The following is a 24,236-nucleotide window of genomic DNA, read 5'->3' as shown; positions in this document are numbered from 1 at the left end:
AATTACAGATTTTTTAAGAGAAACATATTTTCCCCTCAATGGTTGGCTAATATGTTTCATGTTTTCTTTAAATATAATTTCCCAATAAAAACAGTGCCTACTAGGGTGGTTATGTTACATTCTATCAAATATTTACCAATGCCTTTTTGGTGCAATACATTATTTTAGCTATTGCTAAATACGATACAGAAAAGTCACATATTTCTGTATTGCCAAAGTAATGGAGTGGCTAGGTGGGGTGTTTGTTGAGTTGGCTGGTTGGTTGGTTTCTGAAGACTTGAAAGTGTGGCGGGAGAAAAGAATGGTCTAGAATCTGGACACTTGGACTCTGGTCTCAGCAGTTTCATTCATTAGCTTCATGACACTGAACAAGTCTCTCTGACCTTAGTTTCATCAAATCTAAAAAGAAGGGGTTGGCTTGGGTAATCTTGATATCTTACATGAATGAACTGCTTAGTGAAGAGTCCTTGGGTGAGTTCCAGGAGATGTCAAGAACCAATAAATTAAACAATCTTTTCTTTGTCACAAATGTCTTGCAGCCATAAATGGATACATGTATGGAAATCTGCCTGGACTAAATATGTGCTTAGGAGACAATGTTTCATGGCATGTTCTTAGTGTGGGATCAAGTCAAGACTTACATGGGATATATTTTTCAGGAAATACCTTCACTTCCTTAGGATCAAGGGATGACACCGTAGTTGTGAATCCCCATATCTCCCAAACACTTCTTATGACACCTGATTCCACAGGTAAGTTGTGGATCTTCTCCATCAGCCTGAAATATGCCCAAACTATGAAAAAGCAATGTCTTCAGTATGCACTGAATATTGTTTGTACAGGAAAAAAGGAAGTTATCCAAATAGTGTTTAAACATACTTTTGCCCTGCTCCATTTAATTGGTAGGAGTGTTAGTATATCATTTTCCTGCACACAAAAACCCTCTCAGCCCTCTCCATTTTTATCTTCCCAGGTATCAGGCCCTAAATCTACTTTTCGAAAGCAATGAAGATGCTGTGAAGCGTTTTAATTTGCTTTCATTCCATTATCTGCTGCATTTCTTACTCCTCTGTCCTTTTGTTTCCCGGGTCTCCCTCCATCATCAGCCTCACCCTCCTCTCTCCCGCCTTCCTCTCTTACTCCTCTCCTGGCTAGTTTCGCCCCCTTGGGAAATGTTTTTACTTCAGTGAGGGTGACTACTTCTGGCAGTTTTTTAAAGGCACCTTGTATCAGAAAATTGTTAAGGGAATCCGAGGAGCCTCCCCTCTCCTCTCAATCTGATACCCTCATCTATAAAACAGGGATTGTAATAATTCACAATCCATAAAAAGCAATAAACACAACCATACGAGATGGATGCAGTGTAGTAAAGGGTCTGGAATATATTAGACTTAAAATTTTAGTATTTTCTTTCATCCTACAGATATACCTTAACAAAAAATAAACAAGCAAACAAAACCCTTTATGGTCAAAAAGTCCTGACACCAGTTGAATACTGGCTATACAACAAACAAGTCAAAGTGAAAGTCGCTCAGTCATGTCTGACTCTTTGTGACCCCATGGACTATACTATACAGTCCATGGAATTCTCTAGACCAGAAAACTGGAGTGGGTAGCCTTTTCCATCTCCAGGGATCTTCCCAACCCAGGGATCGAACCCAGGTCTCCTTCATTGCAGGGGGATTCTTTACCAACTGAGCTATGTGAGAAGCCCTACAATAAATGAATTACTCTATAAATACCATGGATTTGTATCTTAACTCTTTGTGATATCACAAATTCATCTGACTATATATTTACATTTCAAAAATTTTTATTCTACTTTCCAAACAAACAATGTTGGTTATTATGAGTAATCAGAAGATTATTCAGCCACACATTATTATACTAAGTGAAGTAAGTCAGACAGAGAAAAACAAATATCATGTGATATCACTTACAGGTGGAATCTAAAAAAATGATACAAGTGAACTTCTTTACAAAATAGAAGTAGGCTCATAGACATAGAGAACAAATTTTGTTTATCAAAGGAGAAAGGGGGATAAATATGCAGTACTATGTATAAAATAGATAAACAACAAGGACCTACTTACAGCACAGGAAACCATATGCCATATCTTGTAATAACCCATAATGGAAAAGATTCTGAAATATATATATGTGTGTGTGTATATATATATATGCACAGATATATGCATATTACTGAATCATTATTGTATGCCAGAAACATCTGGCATACACTTTAAAAACTACACTTTAAAATCAACTACACTTTAAAAAATAATATTTTTAAATGATCATCCAAAAAGAAGTAATCACAAGGAAAAAAGAAAGGTCTTCCTTCACCACTCTCTCTTTTCTGCTGCCCTCACTCACCTGGTGGCAAGTTATCATCCATCCCCTCCCACTTCTTCCTCTCCTTTTCCCTGTAGAAGTTACCCTGGTCTTAAAAAAAAAAAGGTAGTCTGCTTTTTCTCCTCTTTGGCAAACAGCGTCCACCGCAGTAAACACACGGCCATGTCAAGCGCTGTGCTGTATGCAGTCACTGTTTTCTAAACATGTCCTCTTTCCCCAACCCTCTCAGTCTGAAGAGTATGCTTCCACGCCCGTCTTCTTCACGCCTCGCCTCCACAGAAAGTGACCATAACCTCAGAAGCACGTGCAGAGCCGAGAGAGAATGCTAGGGCTGATGAAGGTGATATCAGTATTCACAGAAACAAAGTCAGACCATGAAGGGCCTAGAATTACCAAAATAAAAGACTGCTGGAATTTAGGTGCAATTTTCTGGGCTGATCCGTGCTGGAGTTTGTCACTATTGTGGTTGAAGTGGTTCGTTTCCCTTGGGGTCATTGTTCGGGGTTCTTAGTAAGAACATATTATTCTGATTTCCTCCAACTTCCCTTCACTACCCCCGCACTACCTCTCTGATCCAACGTCATCATCCGTTGTGGGGCATTGTAGGAGCCTTCTACCAAGTCTCCTTCCCTCTTCCCTTGCCCACTGTAGTCTGTTATCAGCGCAACTGCCAGAATGTTCTTAGGTCACTCGTAGACTCGGAGTTAAGGCTACAGAGTTTTCAGCGGCCCACGAGAGCCTGTGTGACTTGTCCTCCATCCCCCCCATCCTGGCTCCTAGGACCCTCAGCCGTGCTCACCCTAACCCAGACCCCCAGGCTTCTTAGATGGCCTTCAAACACACCAATCAGACTCTCAGAAGGGAATGATGATATCTGTTTCCTCTTCCCGGATCGCCCTTCCTGTAGATCCACCATCCACCTCTTGTGAATCTTTGCCCACATGTCACTCACCCATCGAGACCTACCCTGGTCGTTGTAGAACGTATTGTTCATTGCCCCCTCCCTCCACACATGCATCCAGAATTCTCAATACTCCTTACACTGTCCTACATTTTCCTTAATCCATAGCACCTATCGCCTTCCAACCCACATCAGTTTTACTTACTAGGTTGGCTGTCTGTCTTTACCACACCCTGCAATATAAACTCCAAGGGCAAGAATGTTTACCTATTTTATTCATTAATGTTTCCCAAGAGCCCAGAAATATGCCTGGCATAAAGAAGATAGTCAATAAGTACTTGTCAAATTAGTGAAAGAATGAATGGACTATCTTATAGTATTTCTCTGGGGGATTTATTTCTTATAGATGACTTAGAGAAAAGAAATCTGAATGCAATGCCTTAAGTATTCTTTTTTTATTCCCCTCTAGGCATTTTTGATGTGATGTGTATGACCTCAGAGCACTATATTGGAGGCATGAAACATAAATACCAAGTGAGGGAGTGTGCAGAGCCAAACCCGGATCAAACACAGTACCAGGAGGCGAAGGTTATTTATATCGCAGCAGAGGAGATTGTGTGGGATTATTCTCCTAGCAGGGACTGGGAGAGAGAACTGCAACATCTCCAAGGACAGAAGTATGGTGGTGACTTCCACCTCTAATTGGGCGGGGTTTATTCTGTAGTCTTCAGTCATGTGTGTGTGTGTGCGCATGCACATGTGTGTGTGCGTGTGTGTTCATGTGTATGTGTGTGCACACATATGTGTCTGTGTGTGTGTGTGGTGTGTATTTATTTGTGTGTGGTATGTGTGTGGCATGTGTAGTTTAGGACACATTCAATTTCAAATAACTTCAAAATGTGTGTGTGATGTCTTCAGCTATAAATACTTCTAATCTTTCCAAATATTAACATAACTTAATTCTGCTTTGCTGTATCTGCTTGTCTCGCTTTTCACTTCTTGTCTTCTCTCTTCCTTATGTGTTTTACCATCCAATCTCACCACTTTAAGGTATAATAAGTATAATTTCAGCTACATTTAACATTTGGAATCCGTCAAAGTGTTTTTGTCTTCATTTGTTTCCGGCTATTGCTATTCTTCTATGAACCTCAAATTGAAGCCACTAATTTTTCTTTTTGTGTAAAATTTGATATCTTTCTCTGATTTTTCTCTCTTACTGTTTATTCATTTGATCAAAATTGAATTTCATGCTAAAAAACATGTTTTAAGGTACAGGATTAATATACAATAATCTTACCAAAATAAATATATATTTTTTTAAATTAAATGAATTTCTAAGGTAAAATAGACTCTAGATATTAATAAATTGCATTATTCCAGTAAGTTCTTCCATATGAGAATTTGCATAATTTAATGGTTAAATTAATTAACTTTGTGATTTTTTGTTTTTATTTTCTCAAAGCGAAACAAACATATACTTGGATAGAGTTGAGACATATCTTGGGTCCCAATACAAGAAGGCCGTATACCGCCAATATGATGACATCACATTCACAAATCAAACAGTACGAAATGACGATGAAATGCATCTGGACATACTAGGTATTGACGCACTAGAAGATTGCTTTGGGGTTTGTCCTCTTGTCCTCAACCACTGGAACGTGTTGCCGACCTAAGGGTGTTGTCAACCTCTACCTCAGTGGAGAAAAAAGCCTGTAATTCTAACTTCAATTTGTTTGCTGGTAGATACTTTTATTGGTAAAAGAAAAGGGATTCAAATATTTTTAAATGTAAAACAAAGCTATCATAGACAATGAATATGGTTAGTTTCAGATTATCTGGCTTCCTGCACACAGAATCCCAAGATTCTGGGAGGGACCTTAGAAATAACGTTTAGAAATAATTTCTTTGAAATTAAAACAAATGCCAGAAACCCTCATATAGTTAGGAGGGGGCCTTCTTTGTTTAAATTTAAGTGTTTAAGCAGTTAATTGGTCAAGATTTAATTTCATCTTCTGTCTAGGAGTGAGAAAAATATAGCCCATACCTCCGCCTTTGACAGATCAGCTAGAAAACTTGTAAATGTCTCCCAGGCACCCACATGTAACATTTCTGTAAGTCACACGGCACTTCCATAGGCCACACAGTGTATTCATTTGTTCTGTAAGATGGCACGTCCATACACCGCATAGGATTTCCAGAGGTCACAAGGCATATCCATACGCCCAGATCTTATTTCTGTCGTGATATCTGTGTGTCTATTGGAGGCCATATTCTGGCAAGGCACCCTGAGAAGATGGATATGCCAGCTGACAAGGAGGAATTTTTACTTTTCTTGGCTCCGCATCAGCCTCTTGGGCTTCGCAACCCCTGGAGGGAGGTCTGTGGTGTTCAGTTCCCAGTGCTTTTGAATGGACCCTTCAAAAAAAGTAGCAGTGTTATATTTGTTTCTCTAGGATTCTGGCCAAATGCACTAAGATAACACAATATGACCCTCTAGATTCCTTTATTTACACACACACACACACACACACACACACAGACACACAACCCACTTTTTAGAAAAGGAAAAGCAAGCATAGTGTTTGAGATGGTAGAATTGCCATGGGAGGCAAAGAGGTACTTTACTTCATTAGTATCTGGTATCTACCAGGTCTCTTCGGGGTTCTGATATTAATAGTTAGAGCATGTGTTTAAGGAGAGTTCTGTCTGATTTTTGTTGTTGTTTAGTCACTAACTGGTGTCATACTCTTTGCAACCCCTTGGACTGTGGCCCCCCAGGCTCCTCTGTCCATGGGATTTCCCAGGCAAGAACACTGGAGTGGGTTGCCATTTCCCCGTCCAGGGGATCTTTCCAACCCAGGGATCAAACCTCCATCTCCTTCATTGGCAGGTGGATTCTTTACCACTAATCCATCAGGGAAGCCTTAGTTCATCTCAAAACCATCTCTGTTTCAGAATTTTTAGAGCCACAAATTCAATCTGCCTTCAAATAGAAAGAAGTTTTATAATAATATAATTATATATATAATTATATATAATATTATATATATAATATATTATAAAATATATAATAATATATACCTCCAGCTTTTCAGTCAGTTCAGTTCAGTTCAGTCGCTCAGTCATGTCCGACTCTTTGTGACCTCATGAATCGCAGCACACCAGGCCTCCCTGTCCATCACCAACTCCCGGAGCTTACTCAAACTCATGTCCATCGAGTCGGTGATGCCATCCAGCCATCTCATCCTCTGTCATCCCCTTCTCCTCCTGCCCCCAATCCCCCCCAGCATCAGGGTCTTTTCCAATGAGTCAGCTCTCTGCATGAGGTGGTCAAAGTACTGGAGTTTCAGCTTCAGCATCAGTCCTTCCAGTGAACACCCAGGACTGGTCTCCTTTAGGATGGACTGGTTGGATCTCCTTGCAGTCCAAGCGACCATCAAGAGTCTTCTCCAACACCATAGTTCAAAAGCATCAGTTCTTCAGCACTCAGCTTTCTTCACAGTCCAACTCTCACATCCATACATGACCACTGGAAAAACCATAGCCTTGACTAGATGGACCTTTGTTGGCAAAGTAATGTCTCTGCTTTTTAATATGCTGTCTAGGTTGGCCATAACTTTCCTTCCAAGGAGTAAGCATCTTTTAATTTCACGGCTGCAATCACCATCTGCAGTGATTTTGGAGCCCCCCAAAATAAAGTCAGTCACTATTTCCACTGTTTCCCCATCTGTTTGCCATGAGGTGATGGGACCAGATGCCATGATCTTAGTTTTCTGAATGATGAGCTTTAAGCCAACTTTTTCACTCTCCTCTTTCACTTTCATCAAGAGGCTTTTTAGTTCCTCTTCACTTTCTGCCACAAGGGTGGTGTCATCTGCATATCTGAGGTTATTGATATTTCTCCTGGCAATCTTGATTCCAGCCTGTGCTTCTTCCAGCCCAGCATTTCTCATGATGTACTCTGCATATAAGTTAAATAAGCAGGGTGACAATATACAGCCTTGATGTACTCCTTTTCCTATTTGGAACCAGCCTGTTGTTCCATGTCCAGTTCTAACTGTTGCTTCCTGACCTGCATACAGGTTTCTCAAGAGGCAGGTCAGGTGGTCTGGTATTCCCATCTCTTTAAGAATTTTCCACAGTTTATTGTGATCCAAATAGTCAAAGGCTTTGGCATAGTCAATAAAGCAGAAATAGCATGGGATAAAAAAGAGTAAAACGAAGGGTCAATTTGTGAGAGATAACAGCTCTGGGTCAATGAAAACACCTGCAGTTTCTCCCAATCTTCCACTGGGTAAAGGTGGGGGGAAAGAATAAAAGGTTTAAATGGTGAGGTTGGTCAAGAAAGAAAATGTTCCATTTCCAAATTGTGTGTTTTCATAGGCATTAACTAATGCTCATTGAAATAAGTTTTCCAGAACTGGAGCTTATAAAAATTGTAGATGATTTAAATTTTCCAGGCAAAAACCATGTGTCATAAACCAGCAATGATCCATTTGTTAAATGTGTCTGTGTTTCATTTGGCTGCATGTTAAGGAATATAATGAGTCACTGTGTATATACTTAAGGGGGCAGATGACTCATAATTTAAAATAAATAACAACTATCCATCCATTTTTCTTTTTTTATTTCCTAGGTCCTATAATATTTCTCAGCCCTGGTGAGAAAATCTATGTTGTCTTTAAAAATAAAGCCTCAAGACCGTATTCTATTCATGCTCACGGCGTGAAAACAGACAGCCCCACTGTTGCGGCAACACAGCCAGGTACCTGCTTTGGGAGAAAGAGAAGTCCCAGAGCTTTTATGCAGGACTGTGAGGATAACGTCTGCTCTTTCCCCCCCTTTTTTGGTTTCCTTCTTTCTTTTGTGAAATACCTACTATACGCCATGCTTTTTTCTTTATTGAGGTATAGTAACAGATTTACAATATCATACTAGTTTCAGATGTACAACATAGTGATTCAAAATTTTTATAAATCATACTCCATTTATTATAAAATGCTGGCTTTATTCCCTATGCTGTACAATGTATAAGCATATTACATATTATGTAATGTATATGTAATGTAATGTATAAGCATGTTACATATTACATATATTACATAAATATACATAAGCATATTACATAAATAAGCATATTACAGCTTATTTATTTTATACATAGTGGTTTGTACCTCTTAAACCCCTGGTTCTATCCTGCCTTTCCCCTCTCCTCTCTCCCCAGTGGTGACCACTAGTTTATCCTCTATATCTATGACCGTTTCTTTTTTGTTATATTCACTAGTGTCTTATTTTTAGATTCTACATATAAGTGATAGTATAGTATTTGTCTTTCTCTAGTTGACATTCCATTAAACATAATACCCTCCAGGTCCATCTGTGTAGTTGCAAATGGCAAAATTTCATTCTTTGTAACGGCTGAGTAGTATTCTATTGTATGAGTATATATATATATTCATCAATATATATATATTCATCTCCTTCATCTATTCATCTGTTGAAGGACACTTGGGCTGCTTCCATATCTTGGCTATTATAAACAACACTGCTATGAACATTGGGGCCCATGCATCTTTTCAAATTAGTGTTTTCATTTTCTTTGGATGTATATCCATAAGTGGAATTGCTGGATCATATAGTAGTTCTATTTTTGGCTTTTTGAGGAACCTTCATACTGTTTTCCATAATGGGTTGTTCCAACTTACAAATGAAATCAAAGTTAGTAGAAGAAAATAAAACATTAAGATCAGTTCAGAGATAAATGAAATAGAGATTTTAAGTGCAATAGAAAAGATCAGTGAAACTAAGAGTTACCTCTTCAAAAAGGTAAACAAAATTGATAATAATCGATGATAATCAGATTCATCAAGAAAAAAGAGAGTGCAAGTAAATAAAATAAAAAATGAAAGATAACTTACAACTGACACCACAGCAATACAAATTATCGTAAGAGATTACTACAGTTATATGCTAATAAAATGGACATCGTAGAATGAATAGATAAATTCCTGGAAATATGCAATCTTCTGAGATTGAATCAGGAAGAAAAATTGAAAACATGGAATGAAACTGAATCAGGTGAAAAAATAACAACAAAGTCCAGCACCAGATGGCTTCATGGGTGAATTCTACCTAACTTTTAGAAAAGAGCTAACACCTATCCTTCTCAAACTCTTTCAAAAAATTGCAGATGAAAGGATGCTTCCAAACTTGTTCTATGAGGCCAGCATCACCCTGATACCAAGACCAAACAAAGATACCACAAAAAAAAAAAAAATTACAGCCCAATATCACTGATAAATATAGATACAAAAATCGTCAACAAAATACTAGCAAACTAAATCCAATGATACAATAAAAGGATCGTATACCATGATCAAGTGGGATTTATCCCAGGGATGCATGCTAAGTCACTTCAGTTGTGTCCAACTCTTTGTGACCCCATGGACTGTAGCCTGCCAGCCTCTTCCATCCATGGGATTCTCCAGGCAAGAATGTTGGAGTGGGTTGCCATTTCCATCTCCAAAGGATCTTCCTGACCCAGGGATCAAACCTGCATCTCTTATGTCTCCTACTGGCAGACGGGTTCTTTACCACTAGCGCCACCTGGGATAATTCAATATCCACAAGTCAATCAATGTGATACATCACATCAACAAATCATCAACAAATTGAAGACGAAAAGGATATGATCATCTCAATAGATGCAGAAAAAGCTTTTGAAAAATTAAACAACTATTTATGATAAAAAGTCTCAACAAAGTGAGTACAGAGGGAATATACCTCAACATAATAAAGGCCATATATGACAAGCCCACAGCTAACATCATAGTCAACAGTGAAAAGCTGAAAGTGTTTCCTTTATGATCAGAAGCAAGACAAGGATGCCCACTCTCACCAGTTTTATTCAACATAGTATTCAAAGTCTTAGTCACAGCAAACTAGAAAAAGAAATAAAAGGAATCCAAAACTGGAAAAGAAGAAGTGAAACTCTTACTGTTTGCAGATGACATGATACTATATGTTGAAAATCCTAAAGCCACCACCAAAAAACTCCTTGGGCTCATCAATGAATCTGATAAAGTTGAAGGATACAAAATTAACATACAGAAATTTATTGCATTTCTATACACCACCAACAAGATATCAGAATGAGAAATTAATGAATAAATTAAGAAATTAATCCCATTCACAATCACATCAAAAAGAATAAACTACCTAGGAACGAACCAACCAAAAGAGGTAAAAGACCTGTACTCAGAAAAGTATAAGATGCTGAGAAAAAAATTTGAAGACAACACAAACAGAAGGAAAGATATTCCACTCCTGGAATGAAAACAAACTATCCCACTGAGAATAAGCAAACACAGCCAAGTAACTGCTTTGGGGAAAAGCAAAGCCCCAGCGCTTTTATGCAAGACTGTGGGGCTAATGTTCTTTCTTAAATAGGGGTATTGTTCCAGGTGAGAGACATTAGCAGACTAGCAAGGAGAAGGGGGCGACAGAAGATGAGACGGTTGGATGACAACACTGACTCGCTGGACATGAGTCTGAGCAAATTCTGGGAGAAGGTGAAGGACAGGAAGCCTGGTGAGCTGCAGTCCACGGGGTCACAAAGAGCTGGACCTGACTTAGCAACTGAACAGCAGCGAGAAGGGCCTGAAGAACAAGTTTGAGAGAGAAGTTCCTTTTGCAGATGAAGTTTGCTTCCAGGATAGGGCGCCGTGTGTGTACTACTTCCGGGCAGCTCTCCCACCTCTTTACCTGTCCAGCCGTCAGATATTTATGCTGTGTTCCTGCCTCCAACTCAAGTGCTCAAGTAGGAGCTGAGCACAGGATGCAGTGTGTGAGGGAGGAGGCAAGGCAAAGCGCGGAGCAGCTAAGAAAAAGGGAGAAACCTCAGGTGCTAATCATCGGGACATCACTCTGTACAGCGTGCCACCCAGCATTCTAAACTCAAGGGAAATGAATGCTTTTTAATATAAATGCCCAGGAGGCAGACCCTAAGATGAAGATTTGTGTGCAGACAGTGGTCTTGGGATAAACAACTTTGGGGGAATAAAAAAAGAAAGAAGCAAAATTGGACAGGGAAAAAAGGTTTAACATAGATGCAACCTCAACAGAAGTCACAGCCACAACTGAGAAATTTCAAAGATTGGGTAGCCCTCAGCTCCCCTGAGCTGGGATATGAGAGCTGGCACCTGTGTGTCCCTGCCCAGTCACTGGATGTAGGCATGGGGGACATGGCTGTTGACACCTGGTGGAGTGTATTTTTCAAGGGGGACATAAAAGGGACATCCGGAATGTCCTCTAGGAGAAGGAAATGGCAACCCACTCCAGTATTCTTGCCTGGAGAATCCCAGGGACGGGGGAGCCTGGTGGGCTGCCGTCTATGGGGTCGCACAGAGTCGGACACAACTGAAGCGACTTAGCAGCAGCAGCAGAATGTCGTCTGAAGGTGCCCGTCAAAATAAGTAGTTCTTGGAATTAAGGGTATCAAAGGAAGAGTCAAATTCAGAAGAAAAAAAAAGACCTGTGGGACAGAAAGACTGAAGATAGACTTTGATGATAGGTGAAACATTCCCTTTTGATTTTAAAAGCAGACAGTCCTACCATGGGACCAAGATGAATCTCCTGCCAAGGGAGTTTGCAAGTCAGCACTTTGTTCTGATTAGCCAGGAAAGGATCACATTACATGCGTTTCACGAACACTTCTGAGTACCTGCCGTGTTCCCGGACCTGTGCGGTGGGCTGGCAAGAGAGGACTAGTACTAAGATGATTATTAAAGATCTGGAACTGGGGAGGCTGAGGATGGGGTTGGTTAGTGGAGAAGGAAGACTATGTCACAGGTGCTTGAAAACACCTCTGCAAGGGAAAGATGTAGAATGATACAGCAAGGGGTGAGGGTGGGGACCACAAGAACTTTCCTGAAAGAGTCAAGAAGGTTCAATTAATGCAAACAGCAGTGGAGGTGGGGAGAGGAAGGAGGTGCATGTGATCCTCAGATTGGAAGGTTTGAAGCTGTGATTCAAAACAATTCTGTCACATTTCAAAGACTGAGTTATCTTCATTACAATAAGTATTTGCTGAACAAATGGATTAGGTTTAACAATTGATATTTTTCAATGGCAGAATCACTATAAAGGTTTTTTTTTAAGATTTATTGATTGATTTTTGGCTGTGCTGGGCTTTCTCTAGTTGCACGGGCTTCTCACTGCGGTGGTTTCCTTGTTGCTCTAGAGCTCTAGAGCACTGGCTGAGAATTTGTGGCACATGACTTTGCTGTCCCTTGGCACACGGGATCTTCCTGGACCAGGGACTGAACCCATGTTCCCTGCGTTGGCAGGCCAGTTCTTTACTGCTGAGTCATCAGAGAAGCCCGCATTATAAAGTTTTGATCCTGTAGTGCTGAGAAGGGAGCAGGCCACACTGAGAGTGACCTCCGCCTTGCCCTGTGGGTCAGGCAGTGTAACACCAAGGGCTTCCTTCGCCCCGTCTTGTCTAATCCCTAAGCTACCATTTTATGTGCGTGAGGAAAAGCAAAGTGAAGTAAAAGTGTTCGTCTCTCAGTCGTGTCCAACTCTCTGTGACCCCGTGGACCGTAGCCTGCCAAGCTCCTCTGTCCATGGGATCGTCCAGGCAAGAACACTGGGGTGGGTTGCCTGCCCTCCTCCAGGGGATCCTCCTCACTGCGCATGAAGAAAGAGAAGCCTAAAGCATGTAAACACATCCACTAAGATCACAAGGCAAGAAGCCGCGGAGCCAGGAGTGAAGACAAGGACTATGCGGCTTAATGTCTGTGTAGCTTTAGGGTTCGTTCATTTCTGGTTTTCCATAAAGAAATGTGATTTCAAAGGTTCTGTTTAAACACATTGCGTTTACCTATTTCAGGAGAGATCCGAACATACATTTGGCAGGTTCCTGAAAGATCTGGTCCTACCTCAAATGACTTTGAGTGCATACCTTGGTTTTACTATTCGACTGTGGACATGGTCAAGGTAAACTTCAAATTCCAGTTTTTGTACTGTCTGCTCTTAGAAATTATGACAAAAGAAAGGTTTTATTTTTCTTTAAAATACAATCTCAGTTTTATGTAAACTTTCTAAATACTGCTTAGTTTTTAATTCTACACAAGTTTGCCTTTTTCAAGAGCAAAATAAATTATTACATTATGATTACTTAGATTTAGGATATTTTCCAACATGTTACTGTGGATTGAAGTGGAATATATATAAATATATATATATGGAAAATATATATATATGTGGGATACACACATATATATGTATAATTATATGATAACACACTCTTCTTTGTTTCATTGAATAAGATTTAGTTTCCAGAAAATGAAGGATGAAGTTTTAAAATTCTGTAATTAGTTACAAATTAATGGATACACAGTATTTATCTTTTAAAAACTCTCAACTTGAGGTCCAGTTCATTTGTATTTAAAAAAAAAAAAGAGTTTCTTTCTTTGGCCTTTTAGTTATTTTTGGCCTACTCGCCACGAAAACCAAGAACAGACACAGACACTCAACCCCAAAAGAAAATAAATATAAACAAACCAGGGATCCCAACAGAAAGTGGCTGCAGGAACAAACGTATCATGGGTGGAAGGGGATCCGAGACCTTTAGACAAATCTGTCAACCGACTCTAACACAGGGGAATTCTAATTAAAGCCAAAGTTCTGTTTTTTAATTAAAATTTCAAAGATAAAGCCAAATCCACTCAGGAATGTGTCTAAAATCCCTTTCAGAAGTTTGTTGTTCACTTTAGAGTTCAACTCTAATGAGTGAGATGATCATTTTTTTTTTTCCAATCAAGAATTTAGTAAGTCATTTGTGGAAGTTCTGATTTGAAAAAAAAGGAAAAGAATTTAGCAAGTCAAATATTGTTCCTTATGTTCAGAGTTAGAATCCTAATCATTCAAAACTCAGGATCTAACCTCACTCAAACTAAAACTTGTTCCCACTCTTTCCCTTGTCTGGGGGTGTTTTTTAGTTGTGGACACAGTTCATCCTCTTGCTTTGTCTCTCCAGGATCTTAATAGCGGACTGGTAGGTCCTTTGATTGTATGTCGAAAAGACACCAAAGAAAACATAGTTCACCGTGTTCTCTTCTTCATGACTTTTGATGAGAATGAATCCTGGTACATTGAAGAAAACATCAATACCTATGCTCAAGAACCAAACCAAGTAGACAGGAATGATATTACTTTTAAACGAAGCAACGAAATGCATGGTAATGTCCACTCACTAACTCACTGGCTGGCGCCTACAGGTGGTTCTGCCCAAAGGGAACAGATAAAGGTTTGCATCCGTCACTCTCAGCACAGTCTAAGGAACACAATCCATAGCGCTGGCGTGCAGATCACGTAGACCAGGGGCCAGCAAACTTTTTCCATCAGGGGCTGGATAGTAAAGAGTTTAGACTTGTAGACCATAGGGATTCTGCCTTGAACTCTTCTACTCAGCCCTTGCGATACAAAAACACTCACACGTAAGTGAGTACTTACACGCAAATGTAAGTGGCTTCAAGTCAGTAAAGCTGCACTGGGAATACTATGTCACACAATTTCCACATCAGGAAGTGTTATTTTTTTCATTTTGTTCCAACTGTTTAGAAGTTTAAAAACCAATCTTTGCTCATGATCCGTAGAGAAAAGGACAGTGAGTGAGCTGGAGTGGGCACTCAGCCTGTAGACCACTGTGCTAGCAGCATGGTGAGTTCTAATGTCCCTGGAGCCCTGAGGACAATGTAGCACTGGGGACATCAGCTAACATTTCTTGAAGGTCTAACTACTCGCTCTGAAGCACTGTCCGAGGCCTCAGGAGATACAAAAGCCGCGAGGCGGATCATCTCTCAAGTCGTTCAGTGTATTGCTGCAGTAAAAGGCTGACTCGAAGGGATGCTGTGACAGGATTATAAATAGCGCTGTGTTTTAAATTCTTATTTGGGAGGTCAAGAAAGGTTTCATGAAGGTGAGGAGAACTTTGAGTATTTAAAGATGCCTAGGAGCCTCTCTAGTAGAAAACTAAAGGAATGAGCTCCCAGGTGGACGGAAGAAGGTAAGCTAGGTCACAGAGCGCATGGAAAAGAAAAAGCCATCAGTGTGGGGAATGAGTACCCTGTTAAGAACTTAAACTTGATCTAAACCAGGGTTTCTCAAACTTGACACTATTGACATTTTTGGTTGGATAACTCCTCGTGGGGGAGCTGTCCTGAGCACTGTGGGAGGTTTAGCAGGAGCCATCCTCCCGACCCCCTAGACGCCAGTAGCCCTTCTCCTCAAGTTGTGAGAACTAAAAAAGTTGTCTGCAGACACTGCCTCCCTTGGAGGATGAGAACCGTTGAGAACCACTACGCTGAAGGTTCCCAGAGCACTGAGCGAGAGGACGATAGAGACAGACGTGAGCTTCCCGAACAATTCTGGCACTGTGCTCCGAGTGTGGTCCGTGAACCAGCAGCAGCGGCATCCCTTCAGAGTTCGTTAGAAGCGCAGTACACCTTCACACACCCAGGGGATCACAATCTGCACTTTAACAAGATTCCCAGCCACGCACACACTGGAGTTTGAGAAGCACTGGTCTAAAGCAGTGTCTCAGCATCTCCTAGTTTTTTCCTATTACTGCCCTCCATCAGCTAAAAGCATTAGAGCCCAACCTCCATAGATGAATGGTTATTAATTGCATACGATGTGTGTGTGCCTATGTGCTCAGTCGTGTCTGACTCTTTGCGACCCCGTGGACTGCAGTCCACCAGGCTCTTCTCTCCATGGGATTTCCCAGGCAAGAATACTTAAGTGTTCCCAAGTATTTCCTCCTCTAGGGGATCTTCTTGACCCGTGGATGGAACCTGTGTCTCTTGTGTTTTCTGCACTGGCAGGGGGATTCTTTTATCACTGAGCCACCTGGGAAGCCCAAAGAAAGGGCTTCCTGGATTACTTATATATTGCATCACTGTAAGAATATATTCCCTGTATTTCCAAAGACAGACACAAAATAGAAAAGTAAAAAGAAGGATATATAGTTTTTTTTTTCTTAATATTTTCTTCCTATTACCCATTGGAAGCCATATCTGGTGAGGATTAAAGAGGGGGCAAGACAAGACCTCAGGCAAATGGCCATTCCAGGAGAAGAGAATGGCAACCCACTCCAGTATTCTTGCCTGGAGAAGCCGATGGACAGAGGAGCCTGGCGGGCTACAGTCTATGGGATCACAAAGAGTCAGACGAGAGAACTTAGTGACTAAACAACAAATAGCCATTCCAGTCATACTCATGACAGGTCATGAAGGAAATGGGATCACACTGCTGATGTTCGAAGCCTATTGAGATGATTTCAGGTATGCTTTAAATTTATAGACCTATTCAAGTACCCACCAACTTAAGTATCCTTAGTTGTGAATTATTCTAGAACAACCCAATTATATTAAAGTCGGTGCCTCATTTCCTCGGGCAAGGAAAAACTCTCCAGCATCAGACACACCCGTGAAAGGGTGGCTTGGTCATGTTTGACAGCATCCTTAGGCTATCTCGAAAACCCTCATGGCCTCTGAAACATCATGGTGCTTTCTATAAGGTGTTTTTTAAAAAAACATATTATTTCAAATTCTTGTCGAATATAACAAACTGTGTCCCCCTCTCCCCCCACAGCCATTAATGGAAGAATGTTTGGAAATAACCAAGGCCTGGTATTTCACGTGGGGAGTGAAGTGAATTGGTACCTGATTGGCATAGGGGATCAGGCTGACCTGCACACAGCTCACTTTCACGGCCACAGCTTTATCTTCATGGTAAGAGACCTGGGCAGCTCCTTTTAATCACTAAAGGACCTTGTTATTGGGGCAGCATCGAAAGATAACAGGATGGGAAAGGACATGACCACGCCAGAACGCAAGTGCATTACATGCCATCTGCAGCATGTCTGATGCGATAGTTACACATTTAGCTCTTTATAGCCCACAGACATTTGATAAAAGGTTCTGAATACATGAATTGCATTTCTTACTCCATTCTGATGTTTCTCCATAAGTAAATAAAACATCTATAATCACCTTTAGTTTAACCCCTCTTTCCCAACTTATCTTTTTAATTTTCAAACTCTCAGACACATAAAAGAAAAATACCTTGAACACTCCTATACACTTTTGCTGCATTTGTTTTCTTTCTGTTTTTTTTTTCTGTGTTGCTTTCTTTCCTTTAATAAAAAAAAATTATTCCTTGTAAACTGAAAGTAAATTGCAAACATCATGACTCTTCACTCCTAAACACTAAGGCATGTGTATCCTAAGAATGAAGACAATCCTGCCTCAACCACAATAATATTATCATACCCTTCAAATTAACATCCATTGAATAATATAATCTAACATACAGTCCATTCAAATATCACTAGTTGACCCCAAAATGCTAGTTGTAATGGTTTTTCTTTTAATCCCAGATCTAATCGTTTATACTTAGCATCTGGTTGTTCATGTCATGCTGGTTTTAGTCACTAAGTCGTGTCCAAGTCTTGTGACCCCATGGACTGTAGCCCACCAGGTTCCTCTGTCCATGGGATTTCCCAGGCAAGAATACTGGAGGGAGGTGCCATTCCCTTCTCCAGGGGATCTTCACAATGCAGGACTCAAACCCAGGTCTCCTGCATTGCAGGCAAATTCTTTACCAATTGAATATCTTTCCTAAAATCAGGATACTGTATGACTTTTATTTCCCTGATCTTTCATGATATTTCATTTTTGAAGAGTCCAGGCCAGTTTTGTAGAATATGCCATATTCTGTATTGTTCTGATCATTTCCTTGTGATTGGATCCATGTCAAACCCCTTTGGCAAGAACATTACCTAGGCGATGCTGTGTACTTCTCGTATATAACATCAAGAGGTACAGGGTCAACAGGTCCTAATACTGTGAAGGCTAAAGTTTGATAACTTTCTGAAGGTGATGGGGACCATTCTCCCCATTTTGAAAGTACCACTTTCCTGTTGTAACTAACAAGTAATCTGTGAGGTGATCTTTATGTAGTTTATTACAACAGCTTTTCATCTTATAGTTTAAAAAGTATCCATTGATGATCCTTGCCTGACTCAGTTTTTCTAATGGGGATTCCAAATGGTGACTTTCCAATTCTGTCATTCTTTTAACATTTGCTATAAAATTAAAATATGGGACTAGGTGTGAAGTGGCTTTACAGTATCTTTATTTTGTTGTTATTATATTGCCATCTTTTTCTACTTATGATTTCTTAGTTTCCTTATAGCTTCTGTCTGAATTGTTTCCCATCACTCCACCTGTCATACTTCTTTACACTTGTTTCTACTGACCATTCTTGATGGCTATTTCTCTAGTTTACTATAAGTATTTTCAATTTTATCCCTCCTCTATATCCAAGTTAGTATCATTTATTTACTTAGAGAGCAGTCTCTTTATTTTCTCATCCTAATCCCTTATATAAAATTAATGTGCAATGGAGGATCAATTATATTTTTTGCATTTGACACCTCAAACTTTTAATCTAACCGCTTGGCATGATACACTCTATCTTTTACATATTTATAGAAGTTTCACATAAAGCTTTCCTGAATTCTAGATGCATTCCGTTCATAGTTTTAACTTTAATGCTTTGGGTCTATCATGGAAATAAATAGTTATATACGACTTAATTTACACAAAGCTTTATTGGTGTGTTGCTTTCTTTCCTTTAATAAAAAAAAAATATTCCTTGTAAATTTTATTTGCTTAAAAACTAGTTTTATTATAGGGAATTTTATATAATAAAGTACACAGGATAATATAATGAATCTCTTTATCGATTGCCCAGGTCCAACAGTCTTGACATTTCCATGCTTCTATCTACACTCCTCATATTTGTTAAGGAAAAACCTAGATAACAGGGTTGTTATTAAATTCTTAGATGTTTATATTAGACTAAAAATTAGAATAAAAGAGATTAAAACTCAGTTATAGTTTTTTACAGTGTACTTATTGTTCAGTTCAGCAATGCCTGTGATATTCCTAGAACCATGCCAAGTGCTATGTGGAGATGAAATCAGAGTTATCTTTCAGGAGCTACATTTACATAAATGATCACAGTATAAGGTGTCAAATTAAGTGGAATTTATGGCCACACTTCTAGAGTGATGATTATAGCTAACCTTTAAGTTTCTATGTGCTAGATGATATGCTTTGTGTTTTGCGTGGATTTTTCATTGAACCCACACAAGAACAAGATGCAATCAAGAAGAGTTAAACTTAAGATTTGAACCTCTGGTCTCACTCTGAGCCCCTCACTCAGCCTCTTCACGAAACTGCCTCCCTTTAGAGTGACCCAGTTTGTGCCATGCAGACTGGCACCGCCAGTTACCAGCCCTAGCTGCCCGTTCTAAACTCATCACGGAGGGACACAAGTAGTCTTTCCCTTCCCTTGAGGCTGAATTTATCTTTATTTAAAAAACTTTTTTTATTGGAGGATAATTGCTTTATAGCATTGTGTTGATTTCTCCCATAGAACAGCATGAATCGGTCATAATTATATACAGAGTGAAATAAGTCAGAAAGAAAAAAACAAATATATACTAACATACGTATATAGGGAATCTAGAAAAACGGTACTGAGGCTGAATTTAATTACTCCAGCAATGATCCAGCTGCTGGGATCTACTCCCCGGCACATCTAGGGACAGCAGAGCAGCCCCCTGGGGTTACTAACTGGGTCTTGGGACACACCAGCCAGTCACCTCCTATTCCCTAAGGCTATGATTTCCTTCCTATTTATTTCCAGGTACAGATGGTACATTTCCCAGTACCTCGTGCATGCCTTGGACATTGTCAATTCATTTAAATTGTTTCATCTCGTTCCTTAAATTTTCTGACATCTTGGAAATGTATCCATGTCATCCTTATTATTGTCACCTTTGATGGAAAATTAATTTCCCTAAATAGCAATGACGTTAGGCCCCACTCTCTGTCCAGTGGGGGATGGCTCGGCCTCCCTCCTCTCTACCTTCCGGTTTCTCCAGAGTCTCAAGAGCCTAAATTTCTTCTCGCCATTTACAGCGCTCACTTCCTGCGTCAGCTCAGCTTCCTGCCTTCTCCCCTAACTCCTGTGGCTGGTATTTTTTCATCTCTCTGAGCAGCTCCAAATTGGAATATATCCCCACTACTTAAGATTTACCTGTGCAAGCGTAAAACCAAGGACATAGATTTCAAGTGAAATTTGGGGGGTAAGTTAGAGGGGTTTTATTATTGCTATTACACAGTGAAAATGTTACTGTTCCTATCAGTTGACATTAGATGTCCTTGTCTTTAATTATCCTTCCACCAGGAACCTCTGGCTCTCTTGCTTTTTGCTCTCACTCTCAACACTTCTTTCTCTGCATTCTTCCTCTCCTGACCCTCTTCTCTCCTCTCCTCAAAATATTCTGGAGCCCATCATGAGCTGCACTCTCCAACACATCCCGCACGCTCCAAACACCTCCCATCTATCAATATTATGCAGAGAAATTCATTCTCTCTTACTCTTTTTCTAATCCATCCAAGCCAGGCCTTGCCCGTCATTTATCAAAATCAGAGTAGCCTACAGACGAGACAGTCTCCTAAACCTCGGGTTTCCTGTTTAGGCGAGAAATTAGCCATTAAGCCCTCAGCCTTCGGGCTCAACCCCGGAGAGCAGAGATGTGGCTCCTCTCTCTCCTGAAACTGTGAGTTTTCCTGATTAGTTACATCTTGAAAAATGACCATATTCATGTCACCAACATCCCTAGTTAGAAACATTTCAGTTAGAACATTTGGGATTTGTGAAACTGATGTTCTCTGAAATCTGGAGCACTGTGTATGAGACGCCGACAAGGCATCTAAAACCTATACTGCCACAAGCACCCTTTTAGAGCGAGATGTTTTTCCTGCGGCCTGTCGCTAAAAAGCCCTGGGACTTCCTTCGCCAAACTCTCAGTTGTATTCAGAGGAGAGGTTCAGTGGCACCTAAAGCTCTCTAATCATCATCTGACGAAGTAGACACGAGAGGAGTTAGAGCAAGCGGTAAGTTGGGTGAACCAGGAAAGAGCGAGGGCCAGGGACGCTGGTGTGGGGCAGTCTTGGGGTTGCAGAGTCGGACATGGTTTAGAGGCTGAACGACAGACAACAAAGGTGTGAATGACAGATATCTCTTACAAGCCATTTAATTGTGTTTTGTCTTTTTGTTGAGAACATGGGAGTGTTTCGCTCTGATGTGTATGACCTTCCTCCTGGGAGCTATCAAACTCTAAAAATGTATCCAAGAGATGTTGGAACATGGTTATTTCATTGCCATGTCAACGTTCACATCGAGGCAGGAATGGAAAGCGTTTACACTGTAATCGAGTGAAAAGGTATGCCAAATTCATTAGAAGTGATGATATTTAAATAAATTCAGCTATTCCTTATAAGGATAGCTGATCTACTGAATATTTATGTTTACAGTAATTAAAAGATTACTGTTTTGATGTGGCCAAGATAATCTAGCTTACTTTCTTTGTAAATTTAGGTAAACTGTATCTAATCTGATAAAAGATATTTTAGAGTTAAATGTAATTTCTGGATTCTTATAATATCTGCATCTGGATTTGAACAGATAGTTCATGAAGATGAAATACAAGTGACTACTGAACCTATAAAGATATATAAACTTGCTTATAATCAAATCACTTAAAATTGTATTTAGACAACAATGAGATACTTTTGAATAAGAAAGCCATCAATTTGGCAAGGTATTTTTTCACTGATAGTATCAATACCAGTGTGGTGAGAGGGTCATTGCACATACTTTGGTGGAAGTATATACTGTTTCCACAGTTCTGGAAAGAAACTATTGATAAATAACAATTCTAATAATTCATTTTCACATTCAAGTGACATTTTATTTTCTCTCATTCCCATCTCCTCCTTCTCCAATACATTTTATTAGCAACTTTTTATGAAAATAGTGTCTTTGTTACTGAGATTTTTATCAGTTCCTTGGTTACTTAGACTATTCATGAAGTCATTATCCTTTGGTCGTTTAACAGAATGATTCTAATATTTTGACTCAGTAAATTTATGTGACAGTTGATCTCAGAAAATTGTCAGCAATACTGAAAAATATTTGTCACTATGTTATTTTGTGCTGGTGGAAAACTGAAAATTAGGAAATGATCTACTATAAGTTTTGCTACATTTATTATCTGAAGTATTATCCCATTTAAAAAAATCATGCCTTAAACTTTTAATGGGAAAATGCTTATAATATAATACTAAGTGGTTAAAAGCAGTCTACAAAATAGTATTTTAAATATAATCCAAATTTTATATATATATATATATATAAAATAGATATATGTACATTAACAGAAATGTTAATGGTAACTCTCTCTAGGTGGTGAAATTCTGAGTGAGGTTTATTTTCTTCTTGTATGTTCTGCTTCTGCTGAGGTTACTTTTAAAATCAGGAACACTATTGAACATATATGACATATACTATTTAAAATATGCTGTGCCACTCTTGAGTTCTATGGGATCCTCTTTGAATTTAAGGACCACATTTCTTACAAAACCAAAGATGTATTAGCTCCAAATATAATTTTTACCTACAATAAAATATTAATATCAAGAATAATATTATTAACAGAGTAACAGTAATTATTACTCTTATTCCTGTAATCATTCATATTCATTCTTTTTTAACTGAAGTATTGTCGATTTACAATGTTGTGTTAGTTTTAGGTATAGAGCAAAGTGCCTCAGATACACATATATTTTATACATGTACTTTATATGTACATAATATACATGTATTCCTTTTCAGACTCTTTTCCCTTATAGGTTATTACAAAATACTGAGTGTAGTTCTCTGTTATACAGTAGGTCCTTGTTGGTTGCCTATTTTATTTTATTTTATTTTTGGCTTACGGGGTCTTAGTTCCCTGACTAGGCATCGAACTCATGTTCCCTGCAGTGGAAGTGCTGAGTCTTAAACACTGGGCCACCAGGGAAGTCCCAGTGATGTGTTTTATGTATATTAGGGTATATACGTTAATTCCAAACTCCCAACATATTCATCCTTAATAAACGATATTTTGGTGTGCTGTCCAAGAAACAAACCCCCCACTTTTAACATGGTTTCTCTGGGAAACTAGCTTTTTGTGTTACAAATACTCTAAAGCAAAACTTGGTTGGGTCTTCAGGTCTTTCTGTCCACAAGGCAGAGTGGCAGTGATGTTGCTATTGAATTAGTAAGCAAACTTTTCTTGCAAAAGCACTGGTAGTCATTTTAAGGATGTTCTTAAAATGTATTCAAACTTAATATTTTTTCCTTAAATTTATGTAACCATTTTAGTTTAATAGTCCAACCTGAAACTGTATGAAACTTTCTTTTCTATAGCACAAATATATGCCTGCTATGAATGTTGACAAGTCCAGGAGCAGAGTTAAAGTTGACGAAGAAGAAAAACTTCAGGAATGAAGGAGTATAGGAGGGGCTGTCTAAAGATGTTCATGGCAATATGCCAGGAAAATTAGCGAAAAATAAAAGTTTTCTTGGTAAATTTTTTGTATGAGCTGCTTCATCTTTCTGTCCATGGAATAGCATCTGTAGGGCTGTAACAAGGCTTTTAATAAATAGCAGTGGAGGTGGGCAAGCGGGACAAATAGAGCAGGTGTAAATAAAAGTCTAGCTCAGTTAGAAAAAAAAAAACATACCACCCAAGATTTTACCCTAAATTGCAACATTTGCAAACATTTAGAAAATTAAATTCTCAAATCATGGGTAAGTGTTTTAATTGGTCTTTAAAATGCAAATCCATATACTGTACAGTGTCTTATGCTTGGAAGACTAGAGTTTTCAGAAACTATAAGCTCCAGTTTCCCAGAACCAAGAATAAGGACTCATGCTCCGTCTTTCTATCTAGCAATATTAACAGTAGGGATGCCTACTGCTTCCCTGGTGGCTGAGAGGGTAAAAATCT

At 39.3% G+C, this 24,236-nt stretch overlaps 1 protein-coding gene across 1 annotated transcript in view; it reads left to right on the top strand.

Annotated features, from left to right (window-relative positions):
* The window catches only part of LOC122676131 (ceruloplasmin-like), a 39,162-nt gene extending 15,346 nt beyond the window's left edge, over nt 1–23,816 (top strand). The window contains exons 11-19 of the mRNA XM_043875471.1: nt 540–752; nt 3,726–3,933; nt 4,719–4,858; nt 7,896–8,024; nt 13,152–13,258; nt 14,301–14,502; nt 16,916–17,055; nt 21,464–21,626; nt 23,654–23,816. Coding sequence (XP_043731406.1) covers nt 540–752; nt 3,726–3,933; nt 4,719–4,858; nt 7,896–8,024; nt 13,152–13,258; nt 14,301–14,502; nt 16,916–17,055; nt 21,464–21,622 — 1,298 coding nt within the window. The 3' untranslated portion in view covers nt 21,623–21,626; nt 23,654–23,816. The remainder of the gene's footprint in view (nt 1–539; nt 753–3,725; nt 3,934–4,718; nt 4,859–7,895; nt 8,025–13,151; nt 13,259–14,300; nt 14,503–16,915; nt 17,056–21,463; nt 21,627–23,653) is intronic.
* The last annotated feature ends 420 nt before the right edge of the window (nt 23,817–24,236 follow it).

Source organism: Cervus elaphus, chromosome 19 (assembly GCF_910594005.1).
Source record: "Cervus elaphus chromosome 19, mCerEla1.1, whole genome shotgun sequence".
Taxonomy (NCBI): domain Eukaryota; kingdom Metazoa; phylum Chordata; class Mammalia; order Artiodactyla; family Cervidae; genus Cervus; species Cervus elaphus.
The sequence above is the reverse complement of the archived record's forward strand: the minus strand, read 5'-3'. Positions and strand labels throughout refer to the sequence as shown.